Source organism: Lepidochelys olivacea, assembly GCF_965140295.1.
Source record: "Lepidochelys olivacea isolate rLepOli2 genome assembly, chromosome: 7".
In the NCBI taxonomy this organism is placed as follows: Eukaryota; Metazoa; Chordata; order Testudines; family Cheloniidae; genus Lepidochelys; species Lepidochelys olivacea.
Window position 1 is genome coordinate 82,696,311 of NC_140417.1, and position 19,752 is coordinate 82,716,062.

At 46.5% G+C, this 19,752-nt stretch overlaps 1 protein-coding gene across 1 annotated transcript in view; it reads left to right on the plus strand.

The window, feature by feature from the left end:
* Positions 1-1,317: 1,317 nt before the first annotated feature.
* The window catches only part of NEUROG3 (neurogenin 3), a gene marked incomplete at its 5' end in the record, with an annotated part of 28,978 nt that continues 10,543 nt past the window's right edge, over positions 1,318-19,752 (plus strand). The window contains 2 exons of the mRNA XM_084633016.1: positions 1,318-2,416; positions 18,287-18,435. Coding sequence (XP_084489142.1) covers positions 1,318-2,034 — 717 coding nt within the window. The 3' untranslated portion in view covers positions 2,035-2,416; positions 18,287-18,435. The remainder of the gene's footprint in view (positions 2,417-18,286; positions 18,436-19,752) is intronic.

The window sequence follows — 19,752 nt, forward strand, 5'->3', positions numbered from 1 at the left end:
ACCTCGTAGTTACTGGGCTACACCAGATCAGATATTTCAGATGCCCAATTCTCGGTAGGCGTTGAGCACAACAAGAGCTGTTTTGCCCTTGCCAAACCTGAAAACAAGGGATCAAGCGTGTTTAAGAATTTTGCCCCATTCTTGTATAGCTTTGAAAGATTGTTGCGAGTGGTTTATTGTTGGTGACGCCTAGGGGGAACCGGAAATCTGAACCAGTGTGCATGGGAACTGCTCGGGATTTTGTTTGACCGCAGGGCTAAGGGGTCCCTCTCCCCCCACCCCCAGAATGGAAGAAATGAATAAACTGTGACCTTGTGAGAAGCTGGCGTAGCTAGTTGGGTTATTTACTTTGGATCATCTCTCCTGGCTGGAGCAGGTGCGGGCAGCACGGCGCATGGGGCACGCCAGTTAATCAGTTATAGTGAAAGAGCAACTGTCTGAAAGACGAGGAGAAGCAACTGAGTTCAGGGGCTAAATGAGCACCGATCCTGTGTAGAGTGAGCACCAGCAGTGTCCTGCCACAGCCGGGGGGTGCAGAAACAAATAGTTGCAAAGGAGAGTTTTCCAGCTGAAGGGCGTGTTCTCTGGTGACCCGAGAGCTGCTGAAACGATCCTTTCAGGACTATCGCCGAGGGAGAATGGGGCTGTAGCCTCCCCAGTCTTCCTGCTCCTCCTCCCCACGCTGGCCTTTGTTGGGATTCCAGCTGTGCGAGGAGTAGTGAGGGGCTCGCGTGGCTCGGCCCCAAGCCGCCTCTCTGATTGGCCGGTGGCGGGCAGGAATGAGCCAGGCACACTCCAAACCGGGCTGATAAGATAAAGCGTGCCAAGGGGGCACACGCTGTATTGATCAGGAAATCCCCATTGTCTCAGGCCGGTATATATAGGAGCTCAAAGGCGGTCGTGTGCCTGACGCAAAGCCTTCACTCTGCTGCACTTGAGAGGAGGCTGCTCCGCATCCCCAAGGGGTCAGAAGACGGGGAACCAATTTGGCTGGGCTCTTGCAACAGTGCAACTCCCACAGAGCCAGCTTCACCCCCGGGGGATCCAGGTAAGCACCCTCTTCACTCTTTCTGCCAATAGCAGCGGGGAATTATTGCCCACTCGGATCTAAATCTGTATTTTACGAGTACCTGGGCTCTCTCCCCCCACGCCCATAGCCTGCGCAGATCCAGGAGTCCCAGGGGACAGCTGCCTTGTTGCCCTGAATTAGACACAGGATCAGTCCCTAGAGTGTCTGTGTGAACAGGTTTTGTTGTGTAGCGTGCATGGAGCTGAATGGAAACTGACGATTCCCTGTGCGTTGGGTTTCCCTGCAGGATGTCTCCCAAGACCGATTGCTCTCCTGGTGCCCAGGTGAACAGCGAGGGGGATCAGTACTATGGTGTGTCTGACGATGAAGGCTCCGCTTCCTCCCTTGGCACTGGCAGCCTGCCTTCCTCTCCCAACCCTTCCCTGACTCGGCTGCAGGCAGGAGGCTGCCCTGCAGACGAGGGGCCCGGGAGAGCCCCCCCTCCGGAGTGCCCGCAGAAGAAACAGAAGGCCAGAAGGGGACGCACAAAAGCCAAAAGCGAAGTGGTGCTGACGAAGCAGAAGAGGAACCGCAGGATGAAAGCCAACGACAGGGAGAGGAACCGCATGCACAACCTCAACTCCGCCCTGGATGCTCTTCGCAGCGTCCTCCCCACCTTCCCCGACGACGCCAAGCTCACCAAGATTGAGACGCTGAGGTTTGCCCATAACTACATCTGGGCACTGACCGAAACCCTGCGGATGGCCGACCACAGCCTCCTTAGCGTGGGGCAGCAGGAGCTGGCCAGGGAGCCTTTCCGGCAGCCCCCTAGCACCGCTTGCCTGCTGGAGCTGACCAGTCCCGGCAGCATCTCGCCTTGTGAATGGGACTCGCTGTACTCTCCATTCTCCCAGGCTGGCAGCCTGAGCCCCACTGACTCCCTGGAGGAAGGGCGCTCTTACCAGGCTGCGGACACCGCGGCCTGCCCCAGGCACAGCCCTCATGCCTTCCCAGAGTTTGTCTGAGGCCAGAACTGTGTTTTGGGGATTCCCCCCCCCACCCTTCTCTTTCTTTCCCTTGACTCGTTTGCAGCTGCAAACACAAAAACGATGCACGGATGGTCAAACCATGCACTTCTTTGGACACGCACTGCCTCCCGACCCCAGGAGAGGAGAATGATCTTGGAAGTGACTCTGAAATCAGCTTTTCTCGCTTTGCCTTAAAAGATAATGGGGATCAACCCAATGGATATGCACTTTCCAGGGCTCCTGCTAGAGCCGGAGCACGTAGGGTGCGTTAGGAACTCTGAATGCTTAGAGAGGGATACTTTTTTTCTTTTTGTAATTGGGGAACCTCTCATTCACCTATGGGCGGTTTGGGTGTATGTGATCAATATTTCACCGGTTGGTAAGTTTCAGACAAAGTTCTTTTTGATGTAAGATGATAGCACGTCTTTAAAAATCAAATTTTTGTACTTGGAAATGGTAAATTATATTAATTTTTTCACTGTTGGTATTTATTGATTATATTTCATAACGAATATATATTTTGTACATAAGATTATTTTTGGCACCGGTTTAAATGATTGTACTAAACAGGTTTGGTGATGTTAATTAAAAAACAAAAAAGGAAAATAAAGCCTGTCTCTTTTAGCGCTGTTATAGTATAGTGTCTTTTCAGAAGAATTTTTAGCACACACATTTGGGGGCTACCAACCAATGAGTCACCAAGGAGTTGAGCATGCTACTGTCCGTAGAATATTGCTCCAGGGCTCCACTTTAAATGCAGAAACAAAGAGAAACATAGGGATTTACATAATGCCTTTGATCCCTGCCTCCAACTCCTAATAGTCTCAAAATTTGCGGCCGATATTCTGTCCTGAAGTCGCACCAGCCTACCGCCATATCTCAGCGGATCTCCTCGTCCACTAAAAACACATGCAATCAAAGCTTCACACTGAACTCAGACTAAACGTAACAATCCTAGCTGCTTGGCTGTTGTGGGCACTTTTGTGTTTACACTTATGAAAACATTCTGGGAGAGTTATGCAGCTGGTATGCACGTTCCTTTCTGCAGTGTAAATCACTCACAGGGCGGCGAGCAGTTTTGAAAGTACCAAGTGCAACTGCTAAAAAACCGAGATCATCTTGATAAAACAATAACCCCATAAGACTCTTGAACTTACTAAAGCCACCACCATACGCCATTTATATATAAAACTCAGTCTAATCTCTTTCTTCTTATCATCTTTCACAAGTAATCCATTTCACTTCCCTTGAAGTTTTCTATTTGAATTCAGAGAGAAGATATATGGCACTAATCAAAACCCGGATGGGGGGAACAGCAAACAGACGAATGAAGGAAGGTGTTGTTTAATGCCTGGGGATTTAATCTAATAACACGAGATTAATGAGTTATTGGTGGCTTATTGCAATATTCAGTTATTTACAGGACGAGAAAAGTGTGCACCTGGAAACGTCAGGCTGAAAGTGTTATAGTCCCGCTGAATGAGAAATTCACAGCAGGAAGGAGGGTTAGGACAATAATATATTTGGTTACTTTTTTTAAAAGTTGGGTTTTCTGGTGTAGCTGCTTCAACACTTGAGAAGTATTTTCATGAATGAAGGAGTAGATGATTTTTTTTTAAGCAAAATTGCCTCTTTCCCTATAAAATCACTATTTCCTAGTCTTTGGTTAGATATGAAATGATTTCAATATGTTTTTGATATTGTTGAACTTCCCCCACTTTTCACGCACAAAGATTCTAAACTAGTCTCCATCTGAACACAACTCATGCATTTGTAAAAAAGAATATTTCATATTTCATCCCCCCAAAGAGATCTAGGTTACTTATACACTATGGGCTAAAGCTTCTTGCCTTACTAGAAGTCCCCATTAACTTCAATGAGGATATTTTCATGAATAAGAGTAGCAGGATTTGTCCTAGGAATCACTTCATCCTTAACTAAGATGCAGCTGGCTCTGGGGTGGAACGTGGTGAGTATTCAACTGGTCACAGTTTCCTCACAATGCACATCTTGGGACAGAGGATCCATAAATTATGGTATAAGAAGTAGAGAATTGTATAAACAGTTTTGTGGCCTTGTGGGCAGTCGGAATGTGCATTGTATAACCTTTCCCTAGATAAAACCAAAGACACAATTCAGCTTCTCTTCCTTCTGCAGCACAGTTAGACTTCTCGCTGGCTTTTATCCTGCTTGATGTGGAGTAATTGGAAATCATGACCCAACTCCTGCTTCCTTTACTCTCTCTATCATTGACTTCAGTGGGAGTTTTGCAAAAGGGGAGCAGAATTTGGCCTCATTATTGCGGTTTCAAATGCAGCTGCATCTCATCAGCATTTATACTCAGTATTCTAAGCATCTTTAAAATCCCTGAGGCGATTGCTCTACAGAATTCCATGGACTCTTTTCCCCGTGCCACTATCATTGGTTTAGCTGAACAGTTAAAAACGAAATAAAACATCTTCTCATTGCTGCTATCCCATGCTACAGATGTAAGTAACTTTCAGGAGCTGTGTGCAGATGAATGTAGCAAAGCATAGTTATTGCTTATAGTGAGAGTGCACTATCGGTATTTAAAGAGTGCTTTACAAACCATGCATACAGCTCCGTCCTTGCCCCAAGGAATTCCCATCACTCAGCCCAATGCAGTGACACAGCACTGAATGACGCTGAAGGTGGGGAAGCAGCTCTAAGGATCAGTGTGGGCAGGTTTAAAGTTTGTCTCTTACATTAACTCGGTGCAAAATAATAAAATCTGAAACACCCTTTCGGGGACGGAGCCCTGGGGGATTTTGCAGGACCCAGACTCCAGCTCGCTGCCATGTCTTCCATTCCTTGCAACTGGAAGCACCCTAGCTTTGTCAAGCGACTTTACAAAATCGAGTTGCTAATTACAGTGTAGAGTTTCTCCAGTCCCCATGGGTTTTGTCTGGGGCTTAGACTGGTTATAAAATGCTGTCTGAAAACATGAATCTTGTATTTTTTCCCCCTTCCAGGGGCTCAATTTGTAGTTGGTAGATTTATGGCCGCTCTTTATTTCCTCTTCTCCGCAGATTCTCGGAAAGCATTCTCCCCCTGCCCCATTGCAATGTGGCCGAGAAACAAAGAGGTGCTGCTGGGCCAAAAGGCTATTGTGATGCTAATTGTTGTCAGCTGAGCCGATTTGCAAGCAGCAAAGAGACGCTATTGAGGCAATTTGTAGAACAAAAGAAATTTGGATATTGGGAACAAAAACGCACGCACAGCCCCCACAGAAAAGGCAACAGTGAAAAATAACCGCTCGGGCTGGGAGCCTCTTCTCAGCTATTGTCACTGAGCCCCCGCCCCTCGGAGCAGCGCTCGCTCTTCACCGGCGCCCTAGACAGCCTGGCCCCAGGGGCTGTCGGAATGAAGCGTCCTAGGCCACTGCCCTTCCTCTCCTAACTCAGCGCCTGGGGAGAAAAGGGGCCCCCGGAAAGTCAGGAGCCGATGCAGCCGTTCCTAGGGCAGAGGCTGATTTGAAGGGTGAATCATAGAATATCAGGGTTGGAAGGGACCCCTGAAAGTCATCTAGTCCAACCCCCTGCTCCAAGCAGGACCAATTCCCAGTTAAATCATCCCAGCCAGGGCTTTGTCAAGCCTGACCTTAAAAACCTCTAAGGAAGGAGATTCTACCACCTCCCTAGGTAACGCATTCCAGTGTTTCACCACCCTCTTAGTGAAAAAGTTTTTCCTAATATCCAATCTAAACCTCCCCCACTGCAACTTGAGACCATTACTCCTCGTTCTGTCATCTGCTACCATTGAGAACAGTCTAGAGCCATCCTCTTTGGAACCCCCTTTCAGGTAGTTGAAAGCAGCTATCAAATCCCCCGTCATTCTTCTCTTCTGCAGGCTAAACAATCCCAGCTCCCTCAGCCTCTCCTCATAAGTCATGTGTTCTAGACCCCTAATAATTTTTGTTGCCCTTCGCTGGACTCTCTCCAATTTATCCACATCCTTCTTGGAGTGTGGGGCCCAAAACTGGACACAGTACTCCAGATGAGGCCTCACCAATGTCGAATAGAGGGGAACGATCACGTCCCTCGATCTGCTGGTAATGCCCCTACATATACATCCCAAAATGCCATTGGCCTTCTTGGCAACAAGGGCACACTGTTGATTCATATCCAGCTTCTTGTCCACTGTAACCCCTAGGTCCTTTTCTGCAGAACTGCTGCCTAGCCATTCGGTCCCTAGTCTGTAGCGGTGCATTGGATTCTTCCATCCTAAGTGCAGGACCCTGCACTTATCCTTATTGAACCTCATCAGATTTCTTTTGGCCCAATCCTCCAATTTGTCTAGGTCCTTCTGTATCCTATCCCTCCCCTCCAGCTTATCTACCGCTCCTCCCAGTTTAGTATCATCCGCAAATTTGCTGAGAGTGCAATCCACACCATCCTCCAGATCATTTATGAAGATATTGAACAAAACCGGCCCCAGGACCGACCCTTGGGGCACTCCACTTGATACCGGCTGCCAACTAGACATGGAGCCATTGATCACTAGCCCAGGATGCCCCCTCTTCCCGAGCTAGCCACGCTCTAACCCGGCCCTCGCTAGCCGAGCCCCCCACGGGGCGTGTCCCGCTCTCCGCCCCGCGGCTTGCGGGAGCTAACTCTCTCTCAGGCCGTTGGTAGAGCTGGCTGCCGCTCGGAGGACTGGGGGCAGCGTCCCATGGCCCAGCTGGCACAAGACTCCCCCGGCGTAGCTCTGGGAGCCCCCAGCTTCGGGAGGGGAGTTCTCTGTTGAGAAAGGGGCACAAGGCCCCTGACCATTTATTGCTCCTAGGCCTTGCAGGGCCCTAGCGCAGTGTGGAGGGCGCTTTAAAGCTGTTTGTCCTCAATTCTTCTCGCTCTTTTCTACCCCCCCCCCCGCCCGGCTCCAGGCACCAGCCTCTTCCCCCCCCCCCATTGCATCTGCTAGTGAGTGCGCCCAGTTCAGGAAGGTCCCGTGTGGGTGAGAGAGGGAGGAGAGAGACGCTGAGGGTGGTAGGATGGGGCTGAGGGGCGGGAGAGCGGAGGTGGGGAGAGAGAGTGGGGGGGTGAGGGGGAGTGGCGTCTGTGGGGCATGGGGGAGGGGGAGGGAGAGCGGGGGTGTGGGGGAGACGAGGTGTGGGGGCGGTGAGGGTGTATATACGAGGGGTGTGGGGTGTCTTTATGTGGGGGGGACGTTGGCGTGGGTGAGGAGAGGCGGAGCAGGGCTGTTGTGAGGCGCACTGGAGTGAGGAGGGGTGGCGGCTGTGGGGTGTGTCCAGGGGTGAGAGGAAGGGGAGGTGTGGGGTACACGCACGCGGGGCCAGGCGGCGACGGCGTTGCGGGTGTGTATGTGCCAGGTGATGGGGAGGGTGAGGGCCTCTACCAGGCGTCGGCATCTTCTGTGTCATTTAACAGCAGCCAGAAGAGTCCCTCGCATTGACTGCGGGCTTCATCGAGCACCTCCCTCAGGTGCAGGGCCACGCTGCAAGGAGCTGGCCAGCATGTGGCTTGTGCTGTTCCTCAGTACGCGCGGGTCCCCTTTGGTCGATTGCTTCACTTCCCGCCTCTTTCCTTCAGACCCTTACAAAGGCTGCGCCCGGCGTGAGGCCCGCGACGCCCTTCCCGCCTCTCGGGCAGCGCCGCTGCGTGCGCCGGCCTGGCGCAGACCGGCTCGGCGGGAGGGTCCCCGCGGCGGCGGGGGGCGGGGAGGGGGGAAGCCAGGCCCTGCCCAGCCCTCGCTGCCGGCTTTGGGGCGCCTGGAGCAGCTTCGCTCTCCGCGGGGTTCGCTGGCCGCTCGCAGTTCGCCCGGCCGTGCCTGTTGCGCAGCCGCGCGGCTCTCGGTGCAGGGCTGCCTGCGCCGCCCAAGACTGGTGCTTGGAGCAAAACCGGGGGCGGGGGGAAGACACTGGCCATGGTGCTGAAAGCCGGGAGCCGTTCCCGTGACTGGCCGGAGCAGGCAGGGCAGCGGGTGTGCGGGCAAGTGGGGGCTGGAGGGGGTGGTGGTTTGGGATTAAGCTGCCAGCCCCTCGTCAGGAGCCTGCTCGCCTTTCTGCTTCCAGGCGAGTCGCCATTTACACGCTCCGCGGGCCAGAGTCAAACCAAGGCCTGCCCTTTCCTTTGAAGAGTTGTTGTTTGTTTAAACGAGTTTATAGAAAGTTTCTGTCACTTGCTTTGAACTCGGTGCTGGAAATGAGTTGGCTCTGGTGGGGCTTCCCCGCCCCTGTGTTAGAGACCTGGGCGCGCACGGGCAGGAATAGTGCCGTGTGATGCTAGGCCCACTGCCCGATCAGAAAAAGTTGTGGGGGCACTGTGATTTTTAGGGACTGGCAATCGGTCCCATCCTCTCCTCAACTAGCTACTCTGCCCCAGCAAATGAACTCTTCCCCACCGTGACCCGGCACTATTTTAGGAGAATATGCATCTGGAAGCACCATCAATCCGCCTTAGCTCCCCTCCCACCTCCCCGGCCTGCACCAGTTGCTAGCACGCAGCTCCCAGCCGCTGCTAGCATTTGAAGATTTGATTCGGCAACCAGGGACTCAGAGAGCTGGTAGCTGGGGCAGCGATTAGCGCGGCGCTTTGCTGCTCACTGTCTCACTGCAGGGCTGGGGCCTGCTCCAGGCATGGGTCTGGGGCCTTCCTCTTTCTGTGAGTTCCCCCTCTACTGGCAACCCAGGGCGGAGAGCAGCCTGGGACCTCCCTCTTTCATTGGCATTATGGAGTGCAGTGGTGTTGGTCCACTCCTCTGCCTGCACAGTGGATTGGGAAGCCACTAGGAAGGTAATTGGGGCTGGTAGAGGGGAGGGGAGAGAAAGCATGTGTCTAGGTGTGAGTGGGGTGTTATATTCCTGAATGACAGGTTTCAGAGTAGCAGCCCTGTTAGTCTGTATCCGCAAAAAGAAAAGGAGTACTTGTGGCACCTTAGAGACTAACAAATTTAGTTTATGCTCAAATAAATTTGTTAGTCTCTAAGGTGCCACAAGTACTCCTTTTCATATTCCTGAATGCTACCCATCCCCCACCTCCTTAGTGAAAGGCCTAATAGCATTACTCTTTCTGGCTCCTTAGTATTTTAGTTTCCACACTGAGCGTCTTTTGACCCTTCCCCCCCAGTTCAGCTTGTCTCTGGTATCCGCCTTATCTAAGACTGTCCCAGTGCCCTTTCAGTATGTGGATCAGGAAAAGAAGGATAAAAAATTATGACACTTACACTCTCAAACAATGGCTTGATCAAAATTGCACTTTTGCAAAAGTCATGGTGTAAAGTTCCATGTTTGAATGAGTGACAGAAGGGGAAAGAGCCCTACAATGCAACAAGTCACATTAGACTTGTTAGGTATTAGGTATTAGAGGAGGCCTGGAGGGTGATTGTTTCATAAACTAGTTGTTTTTCTAGAAAGAGTTCACTTACGTGGGTTTTACTGTGTTGCAGCTCTTTTCTTTGGAGATTTAGGACGTCTCTGGTCTTTTAGCCTTGGTTCTGTGCACTGGCAGGGAAATTTACAACCACTGGAGAACTAGTGACTGCTTTAGGGTCTTGAATGCATCTTTTTTCTTTGCCTCCACATTATTAGGTTAATCATTGCTTGAACTGGTTGCTATGGTTTTGGCAAACCTTTGGAGACTTGATAATGAACACTGAAAGACTCCTTTTCCATTTATCTTTTTTTCAGTGTTTAGTGCATGATGGTTTCATTTCTGTTCACTAGGCTGTCTCAGATCTGGTGTCCCACCATAATAACCGAGGCTTCTTTAATGGCCTGTGCACTTTTGGATGTACAATAAACAGGTGGCCATTTGAAATGCATCCATTCCAAAGATACAGAAATTTACAGAATCTCCTGCTCATATAAATTTACAGAATCTCCTGCTCAAAATATAAATATTTTGAAGACTATTTAGCATGTGTTCTGACAGATTTAGTTGCTGAGAAACTTTAGTTGCTGAGAAACTTGCAGGACTGACTTTTATTTTTGAAGACAGTCAATCCCTTGTAACATACTTACATTTTTTGTGCCTGAGACACACAGTTCTAGGTAATCTCTCTCTGTTTAGATAAAAGGATTTGAACAATGAAAGAATCATATGGAAACCAGAGGTGGCTGCATTTCAGTGGTGGGAGAATGTAATCCTTTATAGATTATGCTTTGTAAAGCATTTAGGGATCCTTTGGGATGAAATATGCTATGTAAAGACAAGACAATATATATTATGAAGGTGGGGATGCTTTAAACATCTCCAATTCAAACTCTCTCTTTCCTTAATGGTACATTTTTGGCTTGTTTTGGGTTTTTATATTAGTTTTCAGCCATAGAAGATTTGTTTTTAGGAACCACAGGCTTATTTTTCAGGCTGCATACAGTATTTAGCATTAGAGCAGGCTGGCTCATTGCTTGTAGCTGTAGATTCTTACATATAGATTGCTTATATATGTTTCTATCAAGATGACAAAAGGACAGTAAAAATAATGAACAGTGAAAACAGAGAAGGTAAATAATTTACATGAGTAAAATAATAAGCAAGTCTAATTATTAAAAGGCCTTGCCAAAGCTCATGACAGGGGAGCACAAAGCTGAGTAGTGGAAATGTTGGGGTTATTTTCCTATGAGAAACTTCATCAAACTTTTCTATGCTGATCCCTGCTCCAGGAGAAAGTAGCTGGATCAAATCATGTCAGATAACTGAGAAACAATTTATCTAGATTCCCATATTTCCAAGACAATTTATTTGACCTATGGCCTTCAGTCTCTGCTTAAATGTAGACTTAAGGGAAGTGCCTTCCCCAATATGCTGTATACATCTGGCATGTCTGTTCAGTCCCCATTAATAGAAAGCATCAAATTTTGTGAACTAGTCTCCAGTCCCTTCATATAATTAATTATAGATTAGCTGTCATTTCAACAAGTACGTCAAACCGTCTTGCATTTTCTGTACATCCTTCTTATATAAACCAGTTCTGTATTTAATCTGAGATACCACCACTGTGAACTATGTCTCCCTCATGTTTGTATTTTTCCCCAACCAATATTTAGCGGGGCTCTTTAATTATGAATAATTAATTAAGGAGAGGCCTTCATGCGTAATCTGCAAATTTATACGCTTACATCTTAAAGAGAAAGGTTTCCTCCTCAGTGAGGAAAAGGTCTAAAGCCCATAGCTGTAAAGGCTAAGAATCAGGATACTTTCACATGGGCAGATTTCAAAAGTCTCTCTTTTTTTCCAGCTATAATGACAATCCAAAGAGTTCCTGATAGGGTTTTAAAAGATGCTTATTCATTCACTGTCCACCAAGCATGAAAATCCAGCTCATTTGTTTCCATTCTTAGTGCAAACGACCTCACAGGGTTCAGTTCAAGCTGAAGCCTGTTGCCCAGAACTTGTCACTCACACTTTTAACTTCTTTTTGTTGGGCTCCTTTTATTTAATTCTTCTGGGTCCCCACCTCCTTCACAGCCCCACCCTCTTTCCTAATCACAAAAAGAAGTCTGGAAATCTCTTTAAAGCTGCGGAGCTCCCTTTAAAAATCAATACAAAAAGCAATAGCTGAAAAGAGATCACAAGTATGTGTAAGATAGAAACTTCATTCTGTCTGGCCAGTGGACTCTACACACTAAAGGATTTAGAAAAGAAAATAGATCTGCTGCATGCCACAGTGCCTGAAAGCTGAACAGTTATGACCAGGAACCACTAGCTCTTTGGATATGAATCAAGTGTCACACTGTTAACATGAGTTGTTTTTGTTTTTTTTTGTATGAAAGGATGTGTAATTTGAGGGTTTAAGCACATTTTAAGGAAAACACAGCAGGGTTCTTCAAGAGCAGAAATGAAGGTTCAATGGAAGTGTCTGGAAGGGTAAAAGCATCCCAGTGCACTGGGGGCAGAGTGAGAGTGTGGTTAGCTCGTATCAGCAACAGCACTGAAGGGCTCCCTGTTGGGAAGGATCACAGCACATTTTGGCCTCATGTCTCTGTTTGTTCCACTTGTCAGCAAAGAATAAGGAACCATCTTATCTTTCAGAAGGTGGATTTTCTTTTCAGTTTGGTGTTATTGGATGTTTTGGCGTATTGTGAGTAATGAGTGTTCTTGCTTTCTCAATGAAATCATCACTTGTATTCCTCTTGGTGTCCCAAATGACTGTTCTTTTTGATGGCTAATAGTCCATATTAGAGAATGAACAAGTTGAGAAGTCAGTTCACCTGAGTGTTGTGGATGCATTGATCCAGAAAAACACAGGTTTGTATTTGGTGTAGAGAATCTGACTAGAACCTGTTTATGAACATCTAAGCAGGGTCTGTGTGAAAAAAATGACAATGTTTGGTGGGAATATTAACTTTATTTCCAACATGTGGACATTTGACCAAACCTCACCACTCTGTGAAGGATAAACATGGTAAGAGTCATGACCTCTTACTTCATTCCTTTATATTGGAGTCTTAAAGTGGGACTTTCAAAAGCACTCAGCATTGGCCTAATTCTGTTCCCAATTGACTTCACTGGGAGCAGTAATATCTTTTGAAAGTCCTACAATTCATGTTTTATTGTGATTTCTAGAATACTATCTGTGAAGGTATCTGAGTCAGATGATTGGCTGCCTGTGGTATAATAGGAAAAAAATCTACACTCCGCTAGTTTTACAACAGTGTGCAGGTCAATGTGTCTGTTTTGAAGCAGTCATTTAAAGATGCAGCTAACACTCAGGAAATCCTGGCAACTGATTGAACTGAATGGAAAATTGTAGTGGGAAGAGAATGGTCATCTTCTAGAAGTCTGAAATGGAGAACTTCACACTGTTAAACGCTTGTTATAATGCAAAACACGTTGTATTCTTTTCTTTTCCCCCATCACCATGCTGCTTTGCTTTCCTCTAGTATATTATAAGCAGAGGTAGGCCTGAGCGAAAAGTACAGATCTGAGCAGCCCCAAACTCTGGGGAAGCTGGATTCAAATGTGGCTCAGTATAAAGCCCATCTCAATAGCAAGGGTCAAAGATGACAATAAATGTTTACTATCTCTGTATCTCATGGTAAGATTTTAGATGGAAGAAGCTCACATTTATGGTAGTTCATACACATCACAATGGTGATTTTCAAAGGCACAAAGGGGAGCTGGGCACCCAACTACTACTCATGGCTTTGAAAATCTGTCCCCATGTTTCCCTTTGATCTATCCACTCATTTGTCAGGTAATCATATTCTGTACAGAGTTTGCTTTCTAGCTGCCTCTAGCTGTTTTTTTAATTTGTTCTTGGTTATATCTTTTATTGCTGTTGTTGGCAGTTTGATCCATTCTACACATTATAATTACTGTATGGGTAAAGCAATTCCTCATTACTGTTTTAACTCCATTTTGTACCTTCAGCTCATGCCTTCTGTTTGAACTCATCATCCTTCCATGAAATAGTTCAATGGAATTTATCTTCCCAATACTCATCAGAATGCCGCACACCTCAATCAATTACTGTCTTTTCTAATGGATATAAATGGAGCTTTCCTACTCTCTACACAACACTAAAACCCCTGAGACCCTTTATTATCTTTGTTGCTCATTTGGCTTTTAATTTAAAAATATTTACACCATTCCATGTATGGTAGAGAGACATCTGCACAGTCATGAACTTTCCCCTTTCCTTTCCAAAAGAAACAGACTGGAACCGAAGAAAAAAAATCTTTACCTGCCAGGTACCAATCCATCACCCATAAATACTGCGGAAAACAAGGAGTGTCAAATCCATCTGGTTAGCATCTGCAGGTAGAGTGAAATGGGGTCCCTACCTCTGATTTTGCTCAATCCTTTTGCTTGGTCAGCAAACAGCTTGTTTTAAATACAGAGACCTCATGTATGTGGGACAGAAGAAGATTAATTAAACAGGTGCTTTAAGCCCAGAGCTGGAAAATTCACTGATAACGTTTCTAACTGAGATATGGCTAAGTCTAACTTAGTTACAACCACTGTTGTATCCACCTGGAGAGTGTGCCTGGGTATGAGTAACATGCAGAGGGGGAAACAAAGGATATGCTTTTCTTTGGGAAGGAGCAAGGACTAGTTTGTTTGTTCTGCATTATAGATTCTACCTGAGGAAGCTGACTAGTTTTCAGGTTTACAGTGCTGTGAGACAAGAAGGAATGAGAGGAAGATAGAGTAAAAGAAAAGAAAAACATTGTTTTCTTCTGGGTGGTGGAGAGGGGTTTGTGGAATAATGCATCAGTGTGCTCTCTACTCTGGAGAACTGAGCTGAAATCTTGGATTAGGTCACTGACGAAGGTGAGTATCTAGGTCTCAGAATAAGGCCTACTGAGCTTTTGTCTGCATTACACTTCTTCCCTGCCCTCTGCCCTCCCACAGTTTGGCACAATTTAAAATGATTGTGGGTTTTTCCTCAACAGAGACTCAGAAGTTGAATACCAAGTAGTGTGGGAGGGCAGCAGGATTGAAGAGATTTCACAGTACTGTGTAAGGATCAATGACTGGGACAGCAGGGATGCTGCAGGTCAGAACTGAGAAGGATATGGGAACCCAGAACTGAAACAGCTAGAGTGTTCCATGTCAGGAAGGAGATGCATTGACTGGAGCTGTGTGGGTGAAGCTTACCCAGTGCTTGCCCACTCAGGCCATGTCTATATTACAAAATTAAGTCGACTTTATGTAAGTCGACATCGAGCCTCCAATTTAAGCAAGTCAATCTTGGATGTCTACACTATGCTCATTGTGTCGGTGGAGTGCATCCTCACTATCAGGGCTTGCACCGACGCACGGAGCACTGCACTGTGGGTAGCTATCCCACAGTGAATGTAGCTGAGCGGAATTTTGGGTAGCCGAGTGAAATTTTGGGTTGGGCTTGAAATGCATTACGGGACCAAAATATTGGCCTGGGTGATTATGGGAACATGGCGTTAGCCTCCCATGATGCACTTACCTCTCTCCCTCCCTTCTCCCCTCCCTGAAATCAATGGCAAACAAACCAAGCCTTTTTCACGCTTTGTTGCATAAGCCTGGGTTACCCACCCAGATGCCATAAGCACGATAAGCATGGACGCTGCTCAGCTGTACGGTATTGTGAGCATCACAAACACCTCGCACCTTATCCTGCAGTATTTACACAGCTGATACAGGAGCTACTGTGTGGAACAATGTGATGCCACACAAACAGCTCTGCTGGAAAACATAGAGCGGAGCAATTCGCAGTTGCTGGCAACAGTCACGCATCACCTTGACATGGCTGAGCGCTGATTCTGGCCCAGGAAACAAGCACTGACTGGTGGGACCACATTGTTATGCAGCTATGGGATGATGAGCAGTGGCTGCAGAACTTTAGAATGCATAAGGCCATTTCCCAAGAACTGTGTGAAGAACTGTCCCCAGCCCTGAAGCACAGCAATACTAAACTGACAGTTGAGACGTGAGCGGCAATAGTGCTGTGGAAGCTTGCAACTCCAGACTGCTACTGGTCAGTGGGACATCAATTTGGAGTGGGTAAATCTACCATGGGATTTGTTGTGATCCAAGTTTGCAGAGCCATTAACAGACTTCTGCTAAGAAGGGTAGTCACTCTGGACAACATGCAGGACATAGTGGATGGTTTTGCCACAATGAGGTTCCCTAACTGTGGTGGGGCAATAGACAGAATGCATATCTTCATCTTGGCACCAGACCACCTTGCCAAAGAGTACATAAACTGCAAGGGGTACTTCTCAATGGTGTTGCAAGCGCTGGTGGATCATATGGGCCATTTCACCAACATCTATGTGGGATGGTCATGAAAGGTGCATGACACATGCATCTTTAGGAACACAGGTCTGTTCAGAAAGCTGCAAGCAGGGACTTTCTTTCCAGACTGCAGAATAACCATTGGTGATGTTGAAATGCCAGTCGTGATCCTGGGAGATCCAGCTAACTGCTTTCTCCCATGGCTCATGAAGACATAGACTGGCAGCCTGGACAGCAGTAAGGACCAGTTCAACCATAGGCTGAGCAAGTGCAGAATGGTGGCGGACGTGCCTTTGGATGTTTAAAAGGTTGCTGGCACATTTTGCTTACTAGGTTAGATCTCAGTGAAAGCAATACCCCCATTGTTATTGATGCCTGCTGTTTGCTCCATAATATCTGTGAAACAAAGGGAGAAAAGTTTCCACCGGGGTGGGAGGTTGAGGCAGATCTCCTGGCAGCCAATTTTGATCAGTCAGACACCAGGGCAATAAGGAGAGCACATCGAAGGGCTCTGCATCTTTGTGAGGATTGGAAAACCAGTTTCAGCAATGAGCCAGAGTAACGTGACACTTATCTGTGTTGTTCCTTACCAAACTGATTCCTCCATTGAATTTTCTCCCCTGTAAGCATCACGCCCACCAACCACCATGTGTTGAATGAATAAACAGCCTTTTCTCCTCAATCCGTTAACTGTTATTATGCACACAAATGCAGAGAGACAGCAAAAGAAAGTAAGATAACTTGAAGCAAAAGGGCTGATAACACTGTGGGGGGAGAAACAAGGAAAGTTTGCTTACAGATGCACTGCAATAATCAAAGGTGTGGGAATGGGCACCTTCTGGTCCTTGTACCCTCCTGTGGTGTTGAGTGCAAGGGATACTGAACTTTCCTTCCCTCACCCCCATAGGATGTTTGTGGAAGGAGGATGTAGAACTGGGCCATGATGGCAGCAAGTTCAACATAGGCTGCAGAGGGACTCTAGTATCCAGCTGCCTCTCTTGAACCTCAGCCATACGTCTCAATATGTCTGATTGCTCCCTCATAATCTGCAGCATCTCTTCCTGCATGGCACGCTCTTGTTCCCTGCATGCTGTCCTGTCCTCCCTGTCCATATCGAGGTTCTCGGACAATGTAATCCTCCATGCTCTGAGCTCCGTCTTGTCGCTCTCTGAGATGCGCATTAACTCATTGAACATGTCCTCCCAAGTCTTCATTTTCCACCTTCTATACTGGGAAAGTCTCTGTCTCGGTGTGGAGGATGCACTGATGGACAAGATTTCAGCTGCAAGGAATGCAAAGCACAAGGGTAGCATTGACAGTGCATACATTGTTTCTGGGGTGCAAGGTTAATTTTTTTATAACAAAAACACCCCTCAATACACTTCACTGCAAGCCACAACATAATCACAACCGCTTACAGGCCACTTAGGTCAGCGGAAGGGACTCAGTAGAGTAGAGACATACATTATTAGATCAACCTAATGCGGCTTATGTGGACCTACATTTGTAATGTAGACCATGCCTCAGTGACCAGATTTTGGCTTTAAGCCACTAGCCACATTTGAGGGGTGTGGTCAGAGGCTGTACAGCAGGAAGCCCCAAATGATTTCTAGCTGACTCAGCCACATTCCACGAGGGGGACAGGACACATGGTGGAGCAAAGCACATATACTCTATTGTAGCAGTCAGCATGTATTCTCCCCATAGATTAGGTCAGCTGTGCTGACTGGTGTGGAGTGGGGTGGGGGTGGAGTGGGGGCTAGGGGTGGGGCAGCCTGTGCCTCCCGCATAGGCAGCAGCGGTAGTCTAGAGCAGTGCATTGTGATTATGGCGGGCTCCTGCACAGGGATGTGAAGGATGTGAGATGGCTCCTTGTGCTGTCTTTCTGCTCCCCTTGCGCACCTGCACAGGATAGCCACAATCTGTCCCTTCATCTTGCTTTAGGGTCTGATCCTGGAAAGAGATCTTCAAGAACAGAAGCTTATGCCTGCATAGAGCCCCATTGACTGTAATGGGTCTTGTCTCTTCATGTGCCCATATAGGTTCTTGCTTGCAGATCCCTTTGCAAGGTTTGACCCTTGGCCATACTATCAGCTTCTCATTTTCTTGAGAACCACATTCAGGCACATACACAGAAACACACATGAAACTAAAACAAAAGTACCTTCAACTTTAACATGCCTGGAACTGTTCATTTAATGAATTATTTAATACCTCTCGCTTATATAACACTTTTCATCAGTCAATCTCAGAGGGCTTTACACAGGAGGTCAGGATCATTATTGCCATTTTTACAGATGCGGAAACTGAGGTGCAGGGAGGTGAAGTGACTTGCCCAAGATCACTCAGCAGGCCAATGAGAGATGTGATGGATAAAAAGTAGTCCGGTTAAGCAGGATGTGACTGAGATGTTAATGGAATCTTTTCAGTTGGGGTCCTAATCTGGCACTGTTTTGACTGAGTAGATCTCTGTATGTAAGTTAGAGAAGTACCACAGTAGTTTGGTAAAGCCAGCAGGGACGCTAATGGAAACTCTTTGTGTTTATATGTAGGAAAGCCAGTGGGCACTCATATGATGGACTGACTTCATGAGCTACAATCCTTCTTGCCCAAATCTTCCCAAGCAAGCACCTAAAAGAGATACTATAAATGAACTATAGCTGTGCATCACATCTTTGACCACGATCATTCATGTGGCAAGGTAAGAAAAACTGATGCACTTTTTCCTGTTAGCTATCAGTGAACTGCACTTCTTTCTCTTTATTTTGAATGTTTCTTTCAATAGATTGAAGGTGTGAAAACGAAGTATCTGAGTTGTTCTCCCACCTGAGAGATGTATGAAATGACACACATTAAAAGTGACAAATCCGCCAAAGAATTTGGAGACTCTTGAAATTAATAAATACTTACATGTTAATATTTTCATTATACCATGTATTTTAGCAATTTACCGACCTCACAGGGGTATTGAAGATTAATCTTTGTGAAACCACATATTATATTATTTATTTAGATCAGGATTTTCAAAGTGGCCTAAGAGAGTTAGGCTTCTATATCTCATTGACATTCAATGGGAGTTGGATGTATGATTTTTTTTAGACTGCTTCGAAAATGATGATTTGTAACCCATTAACAAATTAGCCTCCAAAGGAGTGCCCTGAAAGGTGGGAGTATATTTGAATGTCCACTCATGTCACTGCTTTGAAGATGGAGGAAGTGTTGCCCCTCTTTTAGCCTGCAGACATTTTCAACATAAAAATTAAACCAGGAGAAGAAAACGCCACTTTGAGAAATGTAATTTTTTTTAAAAGCATAAGCATCTAACTCACTGAGGTCTCTGTGCAGCATGACTGAAGCTAACATCTTACATTCTTTTTTTAGTAGCTAAGATTCCAGTTTCTAATAGAGTTTATCAGCTTTGTGGTTAACCTTATCATGGCTTCACTGATTGAGACAGACCGTGACAAAACAGGACTTTCACAGTTTACATAGTCTGATCTTATGAGTTAAACCTTTCCTGCAACTGCATCTCATCCCTTTTCTATCCAGAAGATAGATAGATAGATAGATATTATACACAAACACACACACACACACACACAGAGCATGTAGTGGTGGCATCCATATGATAAATTGCATTTATCATTTGTGGTCTGGCCAATAATCCATCTCCACTAGGTCTAATCGTAGAATTCCATTCTGAGGAACTGTTTCAGATAGTTGCCATTATAACAGTTACAGTAGCAACAGTAGGGAAAAAAAAAGAAAAAGAAAAAAAAGCCAAAGAAATGTTTCCTCTCCCCTCCAATGCATGTAACAAATTACACCTGCCTGAGGCACAGCATGGGCAATAGACTCTTCTAGACCAGTGACACGTTCAAGTCCACTTTCTTGTGAGCCTTTAGGGCTAGAACTGGGGAACTTTATATCATTGGAAAGAGGAGATTTCTAGCTTTCCAATGGGACATACAGCATTAATTTTATCAGGCTTCATAGAAAAACTGTTTTAAGGTAAGAC